Below are 22,993 nucleotides of genomic sequence, written 5' to 3'. Positions count from 1 at the left end.
ATTGTTATTGGTTTGCAGTCAGGATTCATGCAATATAACACAGGACATAGTATACAGATTGTTTCTTTACGAGGATCTTCAGCACGCAGGTCAGAGTACAAGTAAACAGCCCAAACAATCTATAGACAACAGTTTAACATGTGAATGGCAGCAGGAGGAATGTGGCCTCGGAGCTCTTGGTCCTTCTCTTTAAAAAGACGACCTGAGGGTAACAGATTTATCTGTCCGAAAGCTCCGGGGCTATCCTGGCACTCCAGAAGTGAAGTAGCCTTTCTTATTGTGAATACATCAGTAAGCTGGGCTTGAATCCTAAACAACCCTTACTGCCAGCCACTTCAATGAGGCTACCAGGCCTGCTTTTGTTGGCCAATGGCAAGTTAGCATATAAGCAACAATAAAGAACATCAGAATGTATTTAATAATACGCTATAAAAGAAAATCTTCACCTAACACGAGACATTTTTCATTGCGTTTCTTCATTGTGGTAGCTGCATTGGTTTCAGCACTGTATAGTTAAGTGAATTTCACATATTCAGGAGTGTGTGCACAGTACAGCATGTGGTCACACTTGCTCAAGTACACAGCAGGTATCTTAGGGAACACTGTTTCTTAAAATTTCACAGCTGTTGGTGTTGCATGGTAACATAAGCTGAATGGTGATGTGGGTTATGAGTTAGACCCAACTGTGCCTACGTCTGTTAGCTCTCTGTGAGTCACTAATACAGCGTGTGTCATGGAGTGGTCATGGTTTTCACTCTGTCTAAACCAGAACAAGGCAAGAGAAGGACTCTGTACTGAGTGCCACTTCAGTTGGGAGCTTCTCAGATGCAGGCCTGCGTTGCTCTTTTGTTTGTCTGGTTATTGATTGTCTCTCGCTGAAGCTTGCAGCCAGCCATTATGATCCCATGTTGTCCATTGTGCCAGCTGCTCAGAGCTGGGAGCTAGGGGATGGGGTAATAAAGGAGAGACAAAGGGAGAGAGAGAGAGATGTACTCGCTTCCAGTTTCAGGGGTTGACAAGTAGAGGGGAGGTGATTTAGAAGGAGTAGCAGACACGTAATTATAGGCAGAAAGTGAGACATTCAAACCCAAGAATGTGTAAGGGTAGAGAAAGTGCCTCATAAGTAATTTATTGTTTTAGCTTTCCTCTGTCTCACAGCCTTTGTCCTATAAGACACTAATCGACTTAATTTGTCTGTCAACTTGTCCTGAATCAAACACACTTTTCACTGAACTCTGCCTCCAGCTCACAATTCCATCATGTCCGTTTCTTTCTCCCCACAGACAGTGGTGTTAATGAGATGTCTGCCACTGTTACATTTGTAGCAATCTATCAATTGAAAGACTATAAATGCTAACTCTCTGTCCTTGCTTCACCCTCTTCTTCTTCACTGACCTGAAAAATAACATCAAGATTACCAAGCTCCTTCATTGTCCAGCTAATCTATGCCACACCTAAAGTAGGTATACCATAAGTCTGCCACCTGATCATGCTGTTGGGATCCTAAGCAAGCAGAATGAATTATAATCAACGAATGGTCTGGTTTTTTTCCCAGTCCTATTTATCTGCTAAACCCTTTGATTAGAGGTCATCCTTTTTGTCTTGATTGTCAGTTTCTTTGACCATCTTCAAAGGTGAGATGATTATAATAATATAGATTAGGGATCATCACATGTGCAGTGAGTGCTTACATACGTATGACAGAACTGCAGCAGAATGACAGAGCGATGATGATCTGCTACACGTGACGTGCAGGCTGTTCTGGAGCAGATTGCCTGTCTTGTCACACCTGGTGAACGCCTGTTTTCCTGGAACAAAACAAGTCTTGGTTCAAAACGAACGATTATTATAAAGATTTATTTCTTTATTATTATTATTCTTTCGCTTCTTTTGCCAGAATTATACATGTATATTCACTTTTTTAACACTTTTTAAAAACAATTGATTTCATTTTAAGAGAAGAAGCTAAATAAATCATTTGTTAACAACAGTACAAAGATAATGCAGATATTAGTAGTGAGATAAACTCCTTCTGACTATTGGACAATGTTTACACTCCAAAAAATCTAGATCAAGAACATTGCCAGTTTGCAGCAATAACATTCAAACATTTTCTTTCCATTTGAAACAAATGAATTGAAAGGGAAATCACTTGCTTTGTGTCAGGCCCATTAATCAGATTTAAAGGGGAGGACATGTGTCACTCTGCTGCGATGCCTGCTCGATCAGTGTCTGGGAGCTCTTTAATGCAACACTTGGCATAAAACAACTGTCTGTGAGTCAGCCACTCCAGTGGGACGATTATCTCTTTGGGACAGATGGCTGCTTTTTACATGATGCCTTTCCACCTGTTGTCCACGTTGTTTTCTGCTAATGGCACTAAATCAACAATGTGATACTTATCCATATGAACTTTATTAACTGATATTGTATAAGAGTTTGTTGTTATTTGTGAGTCGGTCTGAATGGTCAGTAACTGCAGCTTTAATTACCACTCATATGGACTTGAGAAAAGTACAATTACTCTTTGATTCAGTTTCTTGTTGCGCTGCAGCATCATGCAGAAAAGCATTTTAATCCACGTTCAGGAAACAATCCACTTCGGAATCGACCAAAAGCTGCTATGCTATTAACTAGTATTATGAATATTAAATAGTAATCCCTGCTGTTCAGTTTAAAAACTGGTTTGATCTGCTGTTTTGGAGAAAAACATGGTTGGATTATAATATAATCCATCCTAAAGTATGCTATGAATATAAATAGATTTTAGACAGAGGAAACTGAGGTCTGTGCACTTTTTTTACTGCATGCTATGTACAGTCTCTGCTAGTAGAAGGCCATGAATATTAGAGAGAAGTTCTATTTGGCTTGAAATGGAAAACTCAAACTTTTCTTCAGTCGGTTAAATAGCTTCTTAATTATAGTTATTCTATATCTTTCTGTCTTGTTGCTCCCTTGTTTTGGGTTCTATATGTGTATAATAGATGCTACTATTTGTGCGCAAATTGCCTTCTAATATTGAGAATCCTGTCAATGGAGTTCAGTTTGAGCTCTACAACTTTATGTAGACAAACTGATGCACAAACACTGTTCACGGTTCGGGCACCTAGTAAGGATGCCACCTGGGCGCCTCCCTAGGGAGGTGTCCCAGGCATGTCCAGCTGGGAGGAGACCAAGGGGTAGACCTAGGACCAGGTGGAGGGATTATATCTCTTCTCTGGCCTGGGAGCGCCTTGGGATCCCCCAGTCAGAGCTGGTTGATGTGGCAAGGGAAAATAAAGTTTGGGGCTCTCTGCTGGAACTGCTACCCCCGCGACCCGACCACGGATAAGCGGGAGAAGATGGATGGATGGACAAACACTGTGAAATATTTAACTAAAGCACACGTTTGCACAAACACATACTAACTCGCTTTTGTAAAACACTGCCTCAAAACACAAAGAGAGGTAAAGCAATCGATGGAACATTAGGTAAGTCACTCCCAAAACCTCAACAGTGTGACATCAGCACCATACAGGGCCAATCTGGCTTTACCTCACACATTACAGTAAATACATACTAACTATAGCACACTTTTAATAGGACATACCTTTAAATCAGTCACAGCCTAAGTGTTATTGGTGTTTTGATATTTGTTTTTTTGAAACCACTTCAGTTCCATTTGGTCACAAATGTTTAATTCTTACACTTACTTGCTTGTTTTTATCTCCTTTCTTCTGTAGCTAGCACATATTCACAAGGGTGTAACTCATAGACAGTCAACACCTGGCCTTGTTAATCCATGGCTGCTCACCATCTAGTCATTACATATTCTAAAATATGCTTTAACTAATTCTTAAAAACAACAATCATGTGGGTAAAAAGATGGGCTGACAATACTTTAGTGTGTTTATAAGGTAAGCTTACAAAAGAAACTGGTCATAAAGACAACTTATAAGTCCTTTTTTATTACTGAAAATACTCAGATCAGATGTAAAAAATGTATTTCTGAGAGGACTCAACATTCCTTTTACACTTTGTGTTTTGGTGCAGTAATGATTCAGTGTATTGCCTTAGAATGTCCCCATGCAGTTTAATTTCCAATTAGTTAAATCTCATGTAAAGAAATGAACCATTTCCTAGTGTTTCGTCAGCAACATTTTGAACAAAAACAATTACAGTGAAATTGGCAATTTAACAATAAAACCCAATGTAGTGACTAAAAAACAAGCTGCCACCACAGATTACCAACCACAGCACGGTGCATTGCAGCAAATGTTACACAATGCACTTTGTTAATGATAACATTCTCTTTGTATTTATAGAGAACCTTGTTGGGAAGAACATCATACCATCAATGGTGGGGTTTTTCCCCTAAAATCCTCATGAGCAAGACATGTTTCGCTATACTTGCTTGCTAAAATGGTGTGTGTGTGTGTGTGTGTGTGTGTGTGTGTGTGTGTGTGTGTGTGTGTGTGTGTGTGTGTGTGTGTGTGTGTGTGTGTGTGTGTGTGTGTGTGTGTGTGTGTGTGTGTGTGTGTGTGTGTGTGTGTGTGTGTGTGTGTGTGTGTGTGTGTGTGTGTGTGTGTGTGTGTGTGTGTGTGTGTGTGTGTGTGTGTGTGTGTGTGTGTGTGTGTGTGAATGCCGAATCTCAAGCAGATTGCTGTATAGCGACTTCTGAATAAGTCATTGCTACGCTCTGAACACCACTTGCAGCTTGCATGCTCCTCCACACACACCAGACAGACAGTGTCATATTTTTTGGTCAAGGATAACACATTGACTAGCCCATTAACGTTGCCCCTGACATCCACCCCTCACAGTGTGAGTCTGACAAGAAAATGTCATGCTTTTTCATTTGAATGTAGTGAGGCATTAATGGCCCGTGTGAATGTGTGCCTGCAGGGATAGACCTGTAACATGCTGTATCAGTGGAGCAGGACGTGCTGGAGCTTTGGGACAAGAGGTAACATGAGGTCTCAATGTGAGACGCTAGAGGGCATGTTATCTCGGGTGTAACAGCATCAAGATAATGTGTGGGAGTTTCGTCCTTATCAATTTTTTACTTCTCAGCTCCTCGAGGTTTAGGACCTAAGCTGTGACGCACACAGAGTGCAGATTCAGTGAAGAAAATAAAGATAGACGATAGTGAAGAGATGACACGGATGAGAGATATTTTAAAATGCAGCAATTGCTGGTGTCACTGTTTTTTAAAGATGCATTTATTCCATCTATCTAGAAATGTGCAACAATATACATCTGTGCATATTTGTGTTGCATCATAATTAATGTTAACTCTAGCAGATGCTGTGGGAGATCAACCCCCCCCCCCCCCCGTACAGCCATGACACGGTCTCCTTTTAACAGCTTCTGTCCCAGAGGACATGACAACATTTATTTTCTTTGACCCAGCTGTCACTCTGCAATCATCACCCTCAGGTGTCAGTCAATATTACAACTGTGTTACCACTACGACTCTCTATGGTTAACACGATGGAGTGGGTGCATATGTATGAATATGACGGCTGATGCTAATAATGCAGGATGTCTGATGCAGGAAATGTTCCCAATTACGGCAAAGCCAAAGGCAGTGGAAAGTTTGGGGGTGATGCATTATATATGATTTGAGATCTCTTTGGATCAATTATTCAGCAAGTGTGATATATTTACACAAATACATATTTATTTATTTTATCAGTCACATTTTAAATTCTGTTATGATTTGCTAGATCATAACTGATTGCCATACAGTCCACATGTAATGAATGACTGTGCCTGCCACACACACACACACACACACACACACACACACACACACACACACACACACACACACACACACACACACACACACACACACACACACACACACACACACACACACATACACATACACATACACATACACACACACACACACACACACACACACCACTAACCCAGTCTCTGCCTGCCTCTCGTTCTCTTTCAAGCTTGCTTTGCTGCTCCTCTCCGTTCAATACCCTCACAAACCTCACCTGCTTCTCACATCCTTTTATCTCCTCTCCACATGCCCATGTTTGACAGCTTTGAGAGATTTAGCTCACCCACCCCCCCCTCAGAAAATGCAGCATGCTACATAACTTGCAGATGTGTGAGTACTGTGGCACAGATTCTTAATGTGTGTCACAATCCTTCTCAAATCACACGAAGCACACCTCGTTCAGCTCATCTGTAGTGTGTGTGAGTCTTTCTTTCTATCTCACTTGATCTTTTCCTCTTTTTCACTCTACTCTGCTCTTCCCCGCTTCCCTCTCCAGTCCTCCTCTCTCTCTCTCCTCTCGTTCATACTCGCCTTCTCACCCTGCTCGTACAAATCCTCATTTTAATGCAAAGCTTTATTCATATATGCAAATTAGCCTTAAAGTCAGACATTGCCCTACTGACATTGCAAGCGCATAGTGCATGTTGCGTCACTTAAAACTGCGTGTGTTGAAGCACGGTAAACGCATGATGAAGTGTGTGTGCGTTCATTGGAATGTCTCAAGCCTTACGATTCTAGTAAACTATACTTACTGTATCTTGAGTCAATTTGTGGCCAGTTTAAGACCGTTGATGAACACTTAACCTGTCACCGCACCAAAAGCCGCACTGCAGCAGCTTCTCTTTTCTCTTTTTAGCTGTCCAATCCAATTTAGGATTCCCTCTCTCTGTCTCTTTACATCTCTTGCTTATTTGTTTTCTCTTGCTCCCCCTGCTGTATCTGTATTCCCTCTATTCCTCTATATCTATCCTCCTGGTTTCTCCAACCCCTCTGCTTTCATTCTTTATCTCTCTCTACAGCTACAGAATAGGGAGGCAACATTAATCCCACCCCCTTCTTTTCCATTCGGCTGAGAAGGTGGAGGATAGTCCAGAGAGATGTGCATCCCTATGAGTCACTGCATATATGGGATTGACGGAGTCTGGGAGGGGGGGGGGGGTGTGTATGGAGGTGAAGAGCATTGCGTCATTGGGGGTGTGTTGAGGAGGAGGCGGGTTAAGCCGGCTGTCAGTCAGTGACGCGAGTGCAGCACGTGCGTCGGTCATGGCTGGGGAGACGTTGTGCGGCGGTTTTCAGGCTGGAGGCGAGGAGAGCTAGAAACAGCCGCAGCTCCCTTTGCCGACGGGGTTGATCGAGGGAGTGAATGTCTGTTTGAGTGTGTGTGTGTGCATGTGTGTGTGAGTCTGGGTCTGTGTGTAGATGCTGCATGGTGCTGCAACCGGAGCTGCTGCTGTTACTGCCGGTGAATAATGCAGACAAGGGAACGGAGTTTGGGTAGCATGCAGGGAGCCAAATAAAAAATGCATCCTGCCGGGTTACGTTAGTTAGTTCTGCTGGAACCTGTAGCTGCCGACTGTCTTCCCGCCTGCTTGACTTACTGACTCCCCGCCTACCTTCCTACCTTCCTACCTTCCTTCCTGCCTGCCAGCCTGCCTGCCAGCCTTTTTGCCTGACTGGCGGACTGTCCGACTTAGTCAGAAAATGTCTCACTACCATTTCATCAAATGCTGTAAGTAGCCATTCACCATCTCTTTCTGTGTGTGTGTGTGTATGTGTGTGCAAGTGTGCTTGTGTGCGCCTCAGCCGAGGGTGTGTGCTAATTGTATCAGCACCTACTATATATGCAGGGTGTCATGTACTGTATGAGTTTACATGCTTAAGAATTCTGGTCACCAGCTGCCAACACAGCAGCACAATCTTAACTTTGAGTGTGTATCCTTGTCCCTGTGTGTGTGTGTGTGTGTGTGTGTGTGTGTGTGTGTGTGTGTGTGTGTGTGTGTGTGTGTGTGTGTGTGTGTGTGTGTGTGTGTGTGTGTGTGTGTGTGTGTGTGTGTGTGTGTGTGTGTGTGTGTGTGTGTGTGTGTGTGTGTGTGTGTGTGTGTGTGTGTGTGTGTGTGTGTGTGTGTGTGTGTGTGTGTGTGTGTGTGTGTGTGTGTGTGTGTGTGTGTGTGCGCACAGTAAGTGGGAGTGTGGGCTTGCTGCAGAGAGCTGCTGCAGATGTGTGAAGTTGACCGGTGAATGCGGCAGGTACTGGCAGAGAGAAAGAAAGCTAAAATAGAGGCAGAAAGACGCAGATCAGCATTTGGCATATTCATAACACAGTGACAGACTCACAGAGAGAGAAAGTCGATTCATGGAAAAAAGGGACAGATGGATGGAAACTGGTGATTTAGAGGAGCGTTGCAGAGAGGAGACGGAATGGCAGGATGAGAAATGGAAAGGAAGTCAGGATAGGATGAGTGACACATCAAGGATGATGAGCAGATGGAAAGAAGAGGGGAGAAAAATATCATGAAGGTGATGCTGTCATGAAGACTTTCCTTGACTCTGAGAACCCTACCTGTCTTACCCCCAAACCTCTCTCTACAACATACCTCCATCTACACCCTGCACATTTATGGTGTCTGCAGTTTGCAGTCTGTGCCTGAGTGTGTGTGCACATCATGTTGCACACATTTCAAATGTAAAACGTCCTGCAGTGCTGTCAGAGTTATTAGCTGGAGCCTGCATGGGATGCTCCACATACAATCAATAACTGATAGCCTGGTGGTAGCCTGATGGCAGCAGAAGAAAGCAACTGCTTTCCATCTCTCTCTGTCTCTCCACTCACGCCGTCCTTCTCATTCATTCATTCAGCCTCTGTTTCCCATCAGAGTCAGCTCTTCTGTCTTTCCCTCTCCTATTCACATTTCACTGGTCTGTTCACAGCCCTTCACCATACAGTAGAACATGCCAGTGTCCATTTTTGTATGGCTATTAAGAACAAGCATTGCCATAGTTTTTGCAAATTCTGTGATTAAGTCAGTGTGAATGATGTGTGTTTTCTTCAGCTAGGTCGATGCACATTTGCATACTGTTTTTATTAGAAACATGGAAACTCAAGTATGTATTGACTGAAGGCACATTCTTATTGATCTTTGCTGTCAGTGCTTTCCGTATTTGACATTTTCATCTACAAAAGGAAGACAAAGGAATGCTCCTGGGAATGTATTGAAAAACCACCCAATAATATATCACCATGTATATCAGAAACACATTCAGCCACGTTACATACAGGAACATATACTTATAGCAAGTCACAAGGGACATGTTTTATAGCCTCAATCACAACATTTACTACCACATTCAAACTACTGCAGGTAAAGAAAACCTTTCAGCAGACTGAGCAAACATCATTATTAATTTACATACAAGTGCATTTGTATCACTTAATGTTAATTTATTGACAACATGATTATTTAACATCAGGGTGTTCTGGGAAATCTATTTTATCATCTAATGGATATCCATATGCTACTTAATGTATATATCAAGTCTGCATCAATATGTCACGTTGAGTGACATCTGTCATGTGCAGGGAGTTTATGGGTTGATGTGACTGTAGCCTTGAATGCCTGCTGTATAGTAGATGATATATGAGCTTGACAAAGAGTGTGAAGGGTAGGGCAAACCAAGAAGGAGAAGTCATGGCAGAGATGGAGACATACAGTTGGCCATATCCACATTGTGTGTTTGGTTCAATGGAATGAGCTAATGGCTAATCTAGCTAGCCTAAACCTACAGGAGTGGTGACGACTTCTGCCCTTTATGCATCAAGGCAACAAATACCAGTTCACCCAATCTCATAGATGTCTACTTGGACAAAGACTGAACACAACTGCTGCTCCAAGCCACTGATCAAAATGGCCTGGGCAGAAGAAAAGGTGAGCAGGGAAAAATGTGAGAGATGAAAAAAAAAGGCAATAACAGTGGGCCTAGAGATAGAGTGGAGTGGTACAGTATTGGACAAGGCAGTAGGGAGAGTGTGTTTTTGTGTTTGTGCCTTTTCAACGTGCAGCCAAGTTTCTAAAATATAATACAGTTGAAGCAGACACCTGGCATGAACAGTACAATAGTACCCCCCCCCCCCCCCCTGTCTGGAACCTGAATACAAAAGAACCTTGTTACATGTCTAACCAGAGCAGATGGTACTGTATTGTGCAGAAGGTGTGTGTGTGTATGTGTGTGTTTATGTGTGGCACATTGGGGTTCAGGGGGCCAGTGTTAAATAAATGTGTCAATGTAAGTGGTCTCTGCATAGTTTTGTCTGCTCCAGATAAAGATCTAGTCCAAACACACCTCAGGCCCTCCAGAGAAGAAACAACATGTCACTGTATGAGTTTACACAAAGCAGCAACAGTCCTCTAACAGCCGGTCAAGGCCTTTTAGTGTTATGCTGATTTGTACTCCTGTTTGAGACACATATCATTTTGTGGATAAGTAAAGAGATGAAGAGAAATGGTAAAGGAGTGAGAAAGAGATAGATGAGGGGAATTATGGAGACCACCTGTAGTCCCTCAAAGCTATCTCACTAAAAATATTGTCCATTTGACGAACAGCCTGATGTGAGCTCCGTTACCCTTTTAGCAGAATTGGAGAGAAAGAATGGAGACATAGAAGCACTTTAGATCAAAATAGAGACAACGATGCTCCAAGAGGGGGTACTCACCTCAAAATGGGTCTAAAAGCAACAGAGTTGACTTTGGAAAGGAAACAACACTGCAAACACCTCCTCCTCATCTTGTACATGTCCGTAATGGTGGATGTGAATATCAATGCAATCAACGCCAAATAGATTACGTTTTATTTATAACCGTACTATAAATATTTATATATAAGTTTATCTTGATTTTACCTGAGCACACACTCTGTGAATCCCATTCTGAGCCCACCTACTGCTCGGATCTGTGCATCCTAATCATCCAAGCAGACCATACAAGGTTTAGCATCTGCCTGAGATCTGTTTGGCTAACTTCCACTGAGAGGCAGAGAGATGATGTGGAGTCAGGAGAATCACTGGGACAGGAGAGACAACAAACACAATGCTGTGATGCTTTTCTCAAATCACCCCACGGCTAAACAGACACAGAAGATATCCTTTACAGTAAATACAGGACTGTCTCAGAAAATTAGAATATTGTGATAAAGTTCTTTATTTTCTGTAATGCAATTAAAAAAACAAAAATGTCATACATTCTGGATTCATTACAAATCAACTGAAATATTGCAAGCCTTTTATTATTTTAATATTGCTGATTATGGCATACAGCTTAAGAAAACTCAAAAATCCTATCTCTAAATATTAGAATAGTTCCTCAGACCAAGTAAAAAAAAAAGATTTATAACAGCAAAACACAATCAAACATTTGAAAATGTCACAGACACAGAAGATATCCTTTACAGTAAATATATTAGACGACTGCCCACACACAACTGCAGACACAGACATGCATGCTCACAAAACTAGAACATGTTAACAAATATAACTGACAGCATAAGCATGTTGTAGTTGATATGGTCTCCTTAGCTCAGTATCAGTGTCCTACAGTAAATACTACGGACTGCAGTGTGTTCACTGGTTCACCAGATACTTTTCCTCACTTCTTGGATGGACAGCTTGCCACCAAAGCTTCAGTGAAAACAGATAATGCAAGAATAAATTAGTTTTGCCTTTTTAGTTTTCTGGCAGTTGACATCTTCATCACTCTCTTGCTCTTTCTGTGTTTCTCACCAGGTTGCTTCCAGCTATGTAATGTCTTTCGTCAGAACATGGAGATAGACCAGTGTCTGCTGGAGTCTCTCCCCATTGGCCAGCGCCAGCGGCTGGTCCGGAGGATGCGCTGTGACCAAATAAGGGCATATTACGAGAGGGAAAAAGGCCTTCAGAGACAACAAGGTGGCCTCAAGGTTCGAGCCCCGGCCACCCAGCGCAAGAAGCACCACGTCCGCTTCGGCCTCCCCGATGTCATACAGGATGCCATCATTCGCCATGACTACAAAGAAGGTGGGTTTGCAGGTGCACCTTAGAGAGAGTGTATGACAGGGCAGGATTTTCACGGCGGCCATGGCCGTCGTAGCCCCTCGGTCTGGCCGTTATGCCCCACAAATAATTGTACGTCCTACGGCCACCATGGCCTGTGTGCCCCTGATACTTTTAAAATCTCGAAGTTGCTTAAAAAGCGACAGAACAGTGTTTTGTGAACTGCATTATGCTGCGTTCACAACGGACGCGATGCAAATATTGTCATCGCTCAACCGCTGGAGTTTCACTGCGGCTGTCAGCTGTGTTTACTCCTGTCATTCAAACAGGACGTGCTGGAGAGGGGGCGGGGCTTATTTCCATGTAAATACTGTGGTGGAAACCAACTACAACAAAATTAACCTATTTTACAGTGATTTAATTGTAATACACGTTCCAAATGATGCCAAAGTAACTACATACTGATACCGGTCAGTAAAAAACATGAATTAATACTTTGACAAGTCTGCAGACAAGACGGCAAGCGAAAAACCTTTTAAAATACGTGTTTTCTGAATGGATCGATCAGGCTAAACTAACCTGTAGCTGCTCCGTCCACACTCACAACAACGTCCTAAAGACAGAATTAAAGCAGCAATTGTATTCGCCATGACAGTCTGTGGTTTGTTCATGTTTCACTTTTTTCCAGTTTCGGAACAGAGCTGGGAGGAGTTGATTAAAGAGACTCTCGTACACACGCACGCACGCACACACACACACACTTCACTGTGTGCACTGCTGAATGATGTATGTGCAGAGTTTGACCCTTGAAGGCTGTTTCTTCTACTCTGAAATGGAATATATTTGTTAAATATTAATAGAATTTTAGATTTTTTGATTTGATTTTGGATTTGTTATTGGGAGAAGTAGTAGATGGAAAACATACCAAACACTAATTATTCAAAGTAGAGTATTTTATTTTATATACGGTAATACTAAGGAGGCATAGGCATTTACGATGATATCATGTTTGACATTATTGATATTAAAAAAGTGATTTTTCCATGTCCTTCGTGTGTTTTTCTTATGAAAAAGTTATTTATTTGTAAGCTCCAAATCCAAATGTTTCCCTCAATGGCCTTTGCGCCCTGAAAAAATGTGTGACACAAAAGGCCAAATGGCCTTGCCCCTAAAATGACGAAATTCCAAGCCTGGTGTATGAGTGTTTCTCATTATTAGTGTGTGTGTGGATGTGTGTTCATTAAACATGTAAAGGAAAGATCTAGCTACTAAATTCTCACACACACACACACACACACACACACACACACACACACACACACACACACACACACACACACACACACACACACACACACACACACACACACACACACACACACACACACACACACACACACACACACACACACACACACACACACACACACACACACACACACACGTGGGCCAATACAGTGTTTGTTTATGACTCAAGGTCACACGATCTTTTCGGCTGAAAGTTGTCAACACCACTGAAAAAATCAGTGTGAAGCTTTTATCCTGATGCAAATTGCTTTCAATGACAGAAATACATTAGCAGCGATAACAATGCCTACTGTAAAGAGCCAAATAGTAATTCCACAAAGTGGCTGTCACTTTGTTATTTACATAAAAAAGCACTGTTCATTGGCTGTGAAAACAGGTTTTGAAATATTCTAATAAATGCAGAAACTAACAAAAGAACATATGACACAGCTTTTTGTAACACAAACATAAAGTAATGCATCAAAACAAATATCAGCCTGTTAAACTTTTATCCCAGGGACAATGAACACTGGGCATTGATGAACCATGCAGCCATTTGTTTTAAACAAATGAGAGCTTTCTTATTCTGGCTGGACTTGAATGAATTTGTCTTCTAGGAATGCAGATGACATTGAGATCGATTCAGATTTCTCTCTTGCTAATTCGGCAAAAAAAAGAGCTTTCCTTAGGTGCATAATAGAGCATATCTCCCCTCTGCAGCAGCACTCCTGCCTGCTTGTCTCCCAGTAATGACACACTCAAGTACTCAGGCTCGTTTTGTAAGATCGGATACTCATAAACTTTAAGAGGTCGTTACACTCAAAAGGACATTGATTTTTTTGTCTAACCTCGATGTCTTTTCTTTTGACTATGCCAGTCATTTGCCAGTCATTTACCCAGCTGTCCGGGTGTATCTGTGTCACTCCTACCAGCAGCCTTTGCAGGTCACCGTGTTAATCTCTGCTCTCTGGCTGCCAATTAGGTTCAGATGGGGTCTGAGGAAGCAGCCGGTGGGCCGTTGCATCAGCCAGACAGAAAACTGGGTTCCTTGGCTTGGCATGAATCAGATCTGTTACATCTCTGTCTGCGTGATAGATTTCACCTTATCAGATTTGTTGAGTATGAGGGTCACTTGAAAGTTTTGTATTTCATTTATGTTACCCTGTGTTGGCCGGCCTTGTTCTTGCAGTGTCTCTTAGTGAGTTAACACTTGTTTGGTCGGATCAGTACTATCAATATCTTGACAATAGTTCTCGAGCGTTCCTCACTTGACTTCATTTGATGACAACTAACTTGTTCATACTGTGCTGCAGTTCTCTCTTCTTCTTTTTTGTACACAGTGATGGGGTTTTTCCTAAACTTGTACTTTCCCCAGAGTAACGTGGCAGTCCAAAGGTGTTAATCTGGTTGGTAGAGGTACAAACTGAAGAGATTTGTATTCTTACTTACTTGACAATGCCAAGATCCACTCGTGTCTTGCCTAGAAAGCAGAACTTGTACCTCTTTGTGATGCAGATTGATCATCGTATTTGTATCAGATGATATCAGAAAAATATTGCAATTTCTTAATTATTTTATGCTTTCCACATTATCGTTAAAGGGATTCATTAGAGGAAGGATTAAGTGTGGAGTGCGAGACTAATGGTCTCATCGTATGGAGCCAACAAAGGAATGAACGCTGTGTTAACTGATATCACTGCTGTCATCTTGAATGAACTGAACACTTCTTAATTTGATTAGTTTTCAATTCTCAGCCCTGTGTTCCCCAGATTGTGGAAATTAATGAAACAATGGATGAAAAGATGTTTTTGGCAACTAATCATTGTTTTTCAAATCAAATAAGACTGGGAGAAATAAAAGGAGAGGTAAAAAGAAGGGAAAGGAATTGGGTGAACGTTTTAATTAAAACCTGTTTTCAGAGAGCTGGGTTTAGAAACTCAGTCTGCTGACAAGGCAGCCGGTAATCTGAGATCTCTCACACACAGTCACACAAGGATTTATTTCTTATCGGTCGTATTTTACAGGAAATAGGAAGAATGAGATAGTGGCAGGATGGAGAACAAAGGAAAGGTTGACCACAAAGGTAAAAGGAAAAATTGCAAAGACAAAGACATGTAAAAGCAGCAAAACAGAAGCGTTAGGAAGGATATTGAACGATAAGGGGTAAAATAACTACCTGGACCACACAGCCCAATATTATAGGAGCAATACTGTATACCTCATTTCCTTTCTCCATTCACATCTTTCCTATGTAAACATCTGGCTCACTTGCGTTTGACATTTGGTGAAATTGCTTTTCCCAAACCAACCTCTTAACTTCATGAAAGAAAGACACAAGTGGAACGGGAGCAGCTGTTGGCTTGTAGGCATGTAACTTACAATATATTTGTATTATGTCTTCCCGTTTCAACTAAATAATGATATTAAATATGACATTTGGATGTCTGTTGTACTCGTAGTGACCAGTCCTGGCAAAACACAATGTGAGAAAAGTTGATTTGCAAACACTTAAAGTGGACCTATCATGCTATATTTGAATAATATAGTGTAGGGCCATACCTATATAAGGCATATTTATACTTTTTATTTTTCAACATACCAAACAGATCATGCATTTTAGCCATTCCTCATTTCGCTCAATTTAACACTGTCTTTGCATGGGCTGATTCTGTGAGAACAGCACCATCTACAGGCCTGGCATATGTACTACAGCGTCTCCAGCGCTTTCGAACGGCAACGTCCGTGGCTGTCTCCTCCTGATTGGTGGAGTTGGCCCAATAGCCGTAGCGCCACTTCTGTGACGTCAGAGAAGTGTTCAAATCTGGATCAGTCTGTGTCAGATCCGTTGCAGCCGGGAACACCGGGGACACATATTCATGTATAAAAGACATACAAAAGTGCATTTTGCATGATAGGTCACCTTTAAGAAAGGTGAGCAGCAATTCAGTTGCATTTCTGAGGACAATTTAGTTAGAGTCTGAGTGGACTGTAGTATCACATCATCTGGGACACATGTACTTGGAATGACACATGTATGGTTTGAAAACCCATCTTGTAAAAACTTTACAGGTTAGACAACAGCCCATGTAGATAGCTAATTGTTCTTTTGTAAAACATTGAACCTTTATCCATCCAATGAAGTACTACAGCCCCATTCTCACTAATGTATTTATCACATTTTCTCTAGGTAAACATATCTGTTAAATCCTCTGACATTAATATATTTGTTTGTTTGTTTCATGCATGTGTGTGCATGTGCAGGTTTTCTTTTAGACACACATGCAATTCAACTCTAAAGCATCCGGGAGCTCTACCGTTATTGATCAGAGTATAGATCCAGTCCTTCAGGCACAGCGCAGGGACTCTGACTGCAATCAGTTCTCCATATCGGGGAAGTGAAGCCAGCAGAGGCAATAGTCATAGGTAATAGCTTCCAGATTTGAGTGGTGTTTTGAAGCTTTGCCTTAGACACAATTCATAAAACTGAATCACAGCACGGCTAAAATAAGAACATGTGCACGTAGATGTCTAGTGTTATATACAGTATGTATTGTTCAGCCATTAGTGTTAATGCACTCACCACCCCCGCATTAGTGCAGCAAAGCTTCTTCACAAACGGAGCAGACACTTTTCATGGAAAGTTAAAATAGGGATTTGCTCCATTAAATCACTCCTAAACACCTGGTAAAAGTTCCCCTAATGCTCAGAATTTATCCAATTTATTACACAATCAAATTGTATTAATCACAACCCAGTGTCAGAGTTGTGTAAGCAGGTATTTGCTAAACTGTAGTTCTCTGCACTTGGTTATAGTTTGTGTGTCCTATATTCTCGGGTAGACACCTTGTAAGTGTGCTTACTGAGCTAGACAGTATCACGGATGAAGTTAAAAATGTACCACTCGGAGTGGTCGGGATGTTTCTACTGTGATAGGAAACTCCAGATATTTAGCTTGTACTTTATTATTAGTCAGATTAATAGATTAAACACTCAGGTGTCACGCGGAGAAAACATGTCAAATTGTTAATGTCAGAAATGTAAGGTTATGAAAATATATGTATATAATCTCAGAAAAAAACCGACAGGGAAGTGGAGAGACCTATAATATGGATGTTAGAGGACAACGTTGATATGTTTCTACAATTGAGTGATTGAAGCCATGTCAACAGTGTTGTGGTTTTGACAGAACTGGGTCTAGGCCCACAGAGGTGTTGGAGAAATAAGTAATGATAGCTTTAACTGAAATCCAATTGAAACCTTCAAACTCTCAGTCTGATACAGCAGGGATCCTTTTAGTGCCAACTGCAGCCTCCTGCAGCATATTGAACATTCACACCGGCACTAGCCTAGTGTTTCTCTGAGCTTCTAAAATTACATTTTTGGTTCACTTGATGACTCATCACTGAATCTTTTTATATAACAGTTTGCAAAGAATCGAAGCCAGCATGAAACATAAAAGTACTTTATTAAATAATCTTCTCACAAAGGTAATTAAAAATAAATGTAGACGTTTTCCTTCTATGTTTGAGTATTTGGATTAAACCAAGTGGGAACAGTGTGTAATTACAGTGCTTTCCCCAATATGGTCAGCACATAGTATTTAGGGGTTGAAATAAATTCACTGTTTACTGTGAATGTTTTATCAATGTCATCCATAAAATCATTTCATATCTCAACAAGTGGGCAGGGGACCCCTGTTCCATTTCACAGAACTCCTCATACGGTAATCTGCATTCAGAGTCAAGCTTTATTGGAAAACTGTACAAGTGCCTTTCTTTCATCATAATCGAGATAATGGCAACATGTGAAGCTCATTTCAGAAACATGGGGCGGTGAGGTTAGACAGAGCTACTCGTGAGTATGACTGTGATAAGGACCGGAGAGACAGCAGCATTTATAAGACTGAGGGATGTGGACAGAATCTCATACATGGCTGCAAGGAGGAATGATGGAAGAATATGTCTGGTCGCTATATGAGAACATTGGCAATTTTTTCTGTAAGCATATTATGGAGGATGCATTACAGGGACTTTATTAAATTCATGGAATGTCACGGCCCAGTAGGATTTAGAGGAGCCAAATCATAAAAAGAGAGGCTGAAGAAAAGTACATTCAATATTGTACTGTATCTACAGAGCATACATCAATATAAATGTGCAATATATCTACTTCAACAAGTGCAAGATCTGCAATAAAGAATATTATTATCCCTTACATGGCTTTCTGTGCAGGTTTATGAGAATATTTCTTAACTAAAAAAACGTTTTAGAGGAGGAGAAAAGATAATGTATTTTGTTACCTGTCAAAGGTGTGCAATTTTTAGTATAAGCTAGAAATAATGTATTCAGGTATCATACAATCACAGAGACGGTTAAAGGACGAAACGTCTGTCAGTCTGAATGACGAGCAGGTGAGTGGTCAGGAGTCAGAGCCATAATATCTCCTTGTACCTGGTGTTAGCTGCACTTTGCCTGAAGTCCCTGATGCATGTCGATCAATCCTCACATTATTTAGGTTGCTCTCTCAACCTCTCTCCCCCTCTCTCTCTCTTTTCCATTCTGCTACCAGTTCCTATCTGGTTTCCATGGAAACTCCACATACTTCTCGAACAGCTGTTTTGCAATTTTCCACAAAATGACAGCCGACTTTGCTTCGCACCCACTCTCCATTCCCCTATCAGTAGCCTCCTAATAAAGGGGTAACACACTCCGAAAGTCACAGCTACATATAGAAGTTCAACATAGAGATACAACTACTGTTGTTGCTTTGGTGCGTTCATAATACAGTTGTTCTAAAGATATACATCTCTATGGTGACAAGTGTTTATTTTCTCTTTAAACTACATTAAAACAGATGCGTTCTTTACTACAAGCCTAAAATACTGTTAAGATGCTCCTAAGTAGATCATTTCCTCTCAACTTTCTTGGCAGATATAACTTTATATAACTCTAGTTAATTCACTAGATAATAGAGATTTGTTATTATTCATACAACATCCTAACTACAGTAATGTCAAAGTATCCTGCAGTATTTATTAGCACAGCTGGAATTTACCTTAAGCCAATCAGATTGGTTGCCATTTACAGCAGCATCTGAGCCTTGGGACAAGCAGTCATTTGTATCCATTCTCTTATCGACTTGACAAATGGCTTCTTCCCTTTGTGGGTAAAATCTCAGGACGGGGGATTTTATAATCAATATTTTAGAATGGAAGAACCCAGGGATCCACTGATGGCCAAAACGAAAAGGTAGAATGATTACATCCAGTGAAACCTGTTGAAATGTTCATAGACTACTGAATACACAGGAAACAATATGTGATCCTACTTTTTTTAGTTACACTGCTTTCAAACGAATGATTGACATATTTAACTAATAAAGCTGTCAATATGACTAATGCAAAAAGCAAATAGACACAGTTGATCCCTGGGTTTTACAAAAATACTTTTTTTTTGGAAAAATCTGCCCATGGTACAATCGTGCTATTGATCTCTTATGGCCACATCGCCAGACAAATGCTTTGCTTATTGCTGTATCTATTGACCTTTCACCTTTATTTAGACAAATCCAATGCCATAAAACTGGTAGATCCACGCATCAATGACCAATACTAACTGGCTCTAAAAATTAGGAAGTTGTCAGACCAGAGCGATCCTTACTATGGAAGTTCTTTTATTTTTGATAAATAAATCATTCTCTAGAATGCATGCTTAAAAATCACTGCTCCACATTAGCCATGAGCAGCCCTGTAATATACTGTTTGATCAACAGGAAAGCAAGAGCATTATCTATTCCCTGGTGACGACTTTAGTGCTTGATGAGCCATAATTGGGAGATAATTGTTCTGATTGACTTAAAAGGTTGGCCAGTTTGTTTCTCAGCAACCGTTTAAAGGCCATTAAGCACTGGTGGCCATTAGAAGAGTGGGAACATGCCTGTGCACAGTATGTGTTCGGTATGTGTACATATGATAAGATAAGTGAGCTGACAGAAAATGAACTGATGAAGTAATCTCTCAATGGTTCAAACTAATTTAATTCATTTGCTTAATTACATCTTTGTAAATGTTATTCTTTCAAAGCATGGATGTTTCTCAAACTGTGGCAGATTTAATAAGTAGGGTTGCTGCTGAGAGTTATTTGTATTACATATCTATACTGATATTTTGTACAGACTTAATGTGTTATATATTGTAAGTGAGTATGTATGGGGTCTGGCGGTGGGTGGGTAAAGGCATGACGCACTGAACATGGTCATCAGTGTTTATGAAACATACAAATGACGGAGGTTAACTTATATGTTTATGCACACAGATACACGCCTTTATACTTTGTGGTGCCATTGAATTGTATGTTTAACCAACGGCTTTAAAGACAGTTTCTTTCAGATTTTGTAAGGAGGGTTTTTTGCAAAGCTGTTGATAAATAATGTTGTAGGTTCAGACAGAAGCAGAGAGTTTGGTATTTGATCTGAGGGGAGAAGAGAGTGTAACAGCTGTAGCTTGGTAATGAGGTTAGCGATTCATAGACCGGTACATGTTCAGTAATCATCGAGACTGTGTCAAGTAGACTGTGTTAAATCAGACGTATAATAGTTTTTGAGGCCATTATAAAGTTATTTATTTTTGCGGCATCATTATAATACTGCTTTATGTTCGCCAGCTATTGTATTCATTAATTGATGGCAAAAAAGGTCATCCTATGTATTTCAACTTTTATATGTTCATATAATAACAGGATCTACTGCTCTACTCTTTTAAAATATGCTTGCTGAGTGTGTGTTTATGTGGCTGTGTGTGGATGGGATGAGGTTATCTAAGCATGTCTGTCTACATAATGACCCTTTAAGTAAAATGACCTCATGGGGGTCATCAACAGGCTTCATGAGCTAGAATTATCACCACCGTAATGACCTTGGTTTCTGTCTTCAGCCGGTAGTTTCCTGCTTAAAGACTGTGTGTGTGTGTGTGTGTGCGTGTGTGTGTGTGTGTGTGTGTGTGTGTGTGTGTGTGTGTGTGTGTGTGTGTGTGTGTGTGTGTGTGTGTGTGTGTGTGTGTGTGTGTGTGTGTGTGTGTGTGTGTGTGTGTGTGTGTGTGTGTGTGTGTGTGTGTGTGTGTGTGTGTGTGTGTGTGTGTGTGTGTGTGTGTGTGTGTGTGTGTGTGTGTGTGTGTGTGGTGGGATTGCGTGACAGTGGTGGGCTGTTTTGTTGGGAGAAATTCTTCCAGGATTTAGTCAGTACCCATCTAGTGCTGTCAGTGTCAGTAAAATCACATATGTCCAAACCACCTCCCTCTCTCCTAGCCTCCTCTTGTTTGTCCATCCTGCTCTATTTATCTGTCACACACTCCAGTTCTCTCTCTCCCTCTCCTGCTCTCTCTCCTGCTGTCTTCTCGTTCCCTTTTGGTACATGACATAAATAATATATCAGTGGTATAGTGAAGTCACTGCAACCTTGTTCAGCCTACTACTACTTTTTTTCATCTTTTATGGCTGACTGCGTGAACTTGTTTGTAGTGATCTGTGTTTCCCTCAGTAGATCTGTGTCAGTGTGTGAGTGGGTTGATGCTCACTGGAGCGTACACTGTGACGTGAGGCTTTGCAACCTAGAGGCTTTCTGACCTACTGCTGGGACAAGGACCTATCAAACACACACATCCCTAACACTGATCCACACTGACACGTCATGGACAGTCAGAGGACACGCAACGCACATTGGTTCTGATAGTGGCAGTGATTAGTGCGTGTGTGTGTAAGTGTGTTAGGCCTCATGTGTCTTCACTACAGGACTGTCTCAGAAAATTAGAATATTGTGATAAAGTTCTTTATTTTCTGTAATGCAATTAAAAAAACAAAAATGTCATACATTCTGGATTCATTACAAATCAACTGAAATATTGCAAGCCTTTTATTATTTTAATATTGCTGATTATGGCATACAGCTTAAGAAAACTCAAAAATCCTATCTCTAAATATTAGAATAGTTCCTCAGACCAAGTAAAAAAAAAAGATTTATAACAGCAAAACACAATCAAACATTTGAAAATGTCCATTAATGCACTCAGTACTTGGTTGGGAATCCTTTTGCACGGATTACTGCATCAATGCGGCGTGGCATGGAGGCAATCAGCCTGTGGCATTGCTGAGGTGTTATGGATGCCCAGGATGCTTCAATAGCGGCCTTTAGCTCATTAGCATTGTTGGGTCTGGTGTCTTTCAGCTTCTTCTTCACAATACCCCACATATTCTCTATGGGGTTCAGGTCAGGGGAATTTGCAGGCCAATCGAGGACAGTAATGCCATGGTCAGTACACCAGTTACTGGTGGTTTTGGCACTGTGGGCAGGTGCCAGATCATGCTGGAAAATGAATTCCTCATCTCCATAGAGCTTTTCAGCAGACGGAAGCATGTAGTGCTCTAAAATCTCTTGGTACACAGCTGCATTTACTCTGGGCTTGATGAAACACAGTGGACCAACACCAGCAGCTGACATGGCTCCCCAAACCATCGCTGACTGTGGGAACTTCACACTGGATTTCAAGCAACTTGGATTTTGCTCCTCTCCAGCCTTTCTCCAGACTCTGGCGCCTTGACTTCCAAATGAAATACAAAACTTGCTTTCGTCTGAAAAGAGGACTTTGGACCACTGTGCAACTGTCCAGTGCTTCTTTTCCTTAGCCCAAGTCAGACGCCTCTTCCGTTGTCTTGAGTTCAGAAGTGGCTTGACCATGGGAATACGGCTATTGTAGCCCATTTCCCGGACACGTCTGTGAACAGTGACTTTTGATACCTGGACTCCAGCTTCAGTCCACTGTCTTTGAAGCTCCCCCAAATTCTGGAAGCGACTCTTCTTCACAATGCTGTTAAGGCTGCGGTCATCTCTCTTGGTTGTGCAGCGTTTCCTGCCAC

The 22,993-nt window shown here is 41.3% G+C and overlaps 1 protein-coding gene across 8 annotated transcripts in view; it reads left to right on the top strand.

Moving 5' to 3' along the window:
• myo16 (myosin XVI) overlaps nt 1-22,993 on the top strand; it is a 125,932-nt gene that overhangs the window by 14,047 nt on the left and 88,892 nt on the right. For 4 of the 8 annotated variants that reach the window (XM_079667284.1, XM_079667281.1, XM_079667282.1 and 1 more), the window contains one exon: nt 11,556-11,825. In XM_079667284.1, coding sequence (XP_079523410.1) covers nt 11,591-11,825 — 235 coding nt within the window. In that variant the 5' untranslated portion in view covers nt 11,556-11,590. Of the gene's footprint in view, nt 1-4,924; nt 4,946-7,075; nt 7,512-11,555; nt 11,826-22,993 lie in introns of those variants that run through there. The other 4 variants (XR_013805757.1, XR_013805758.1, XM_079667279.1 and 1 more) reach the window with 3 other exon arrangements.

Source organism: Notothenia rossii, assembly GCF_949606895.1.
Source record: "Notothenia rossii genome assembly, chromosome: 2".
NCBI classification, from domain to species: domain Eukaryota; kingdom Metazoa; phylum Chordata; class Actinopteri; order Perciformes; family Nototheniidae; genus Notothenia; species Notothenia rossii.
The sequence above is the reverse complement of the archived record's forward strand: the minus strand, read 5'-3'. Positions and strand labels throughout refer to the sequence as shown.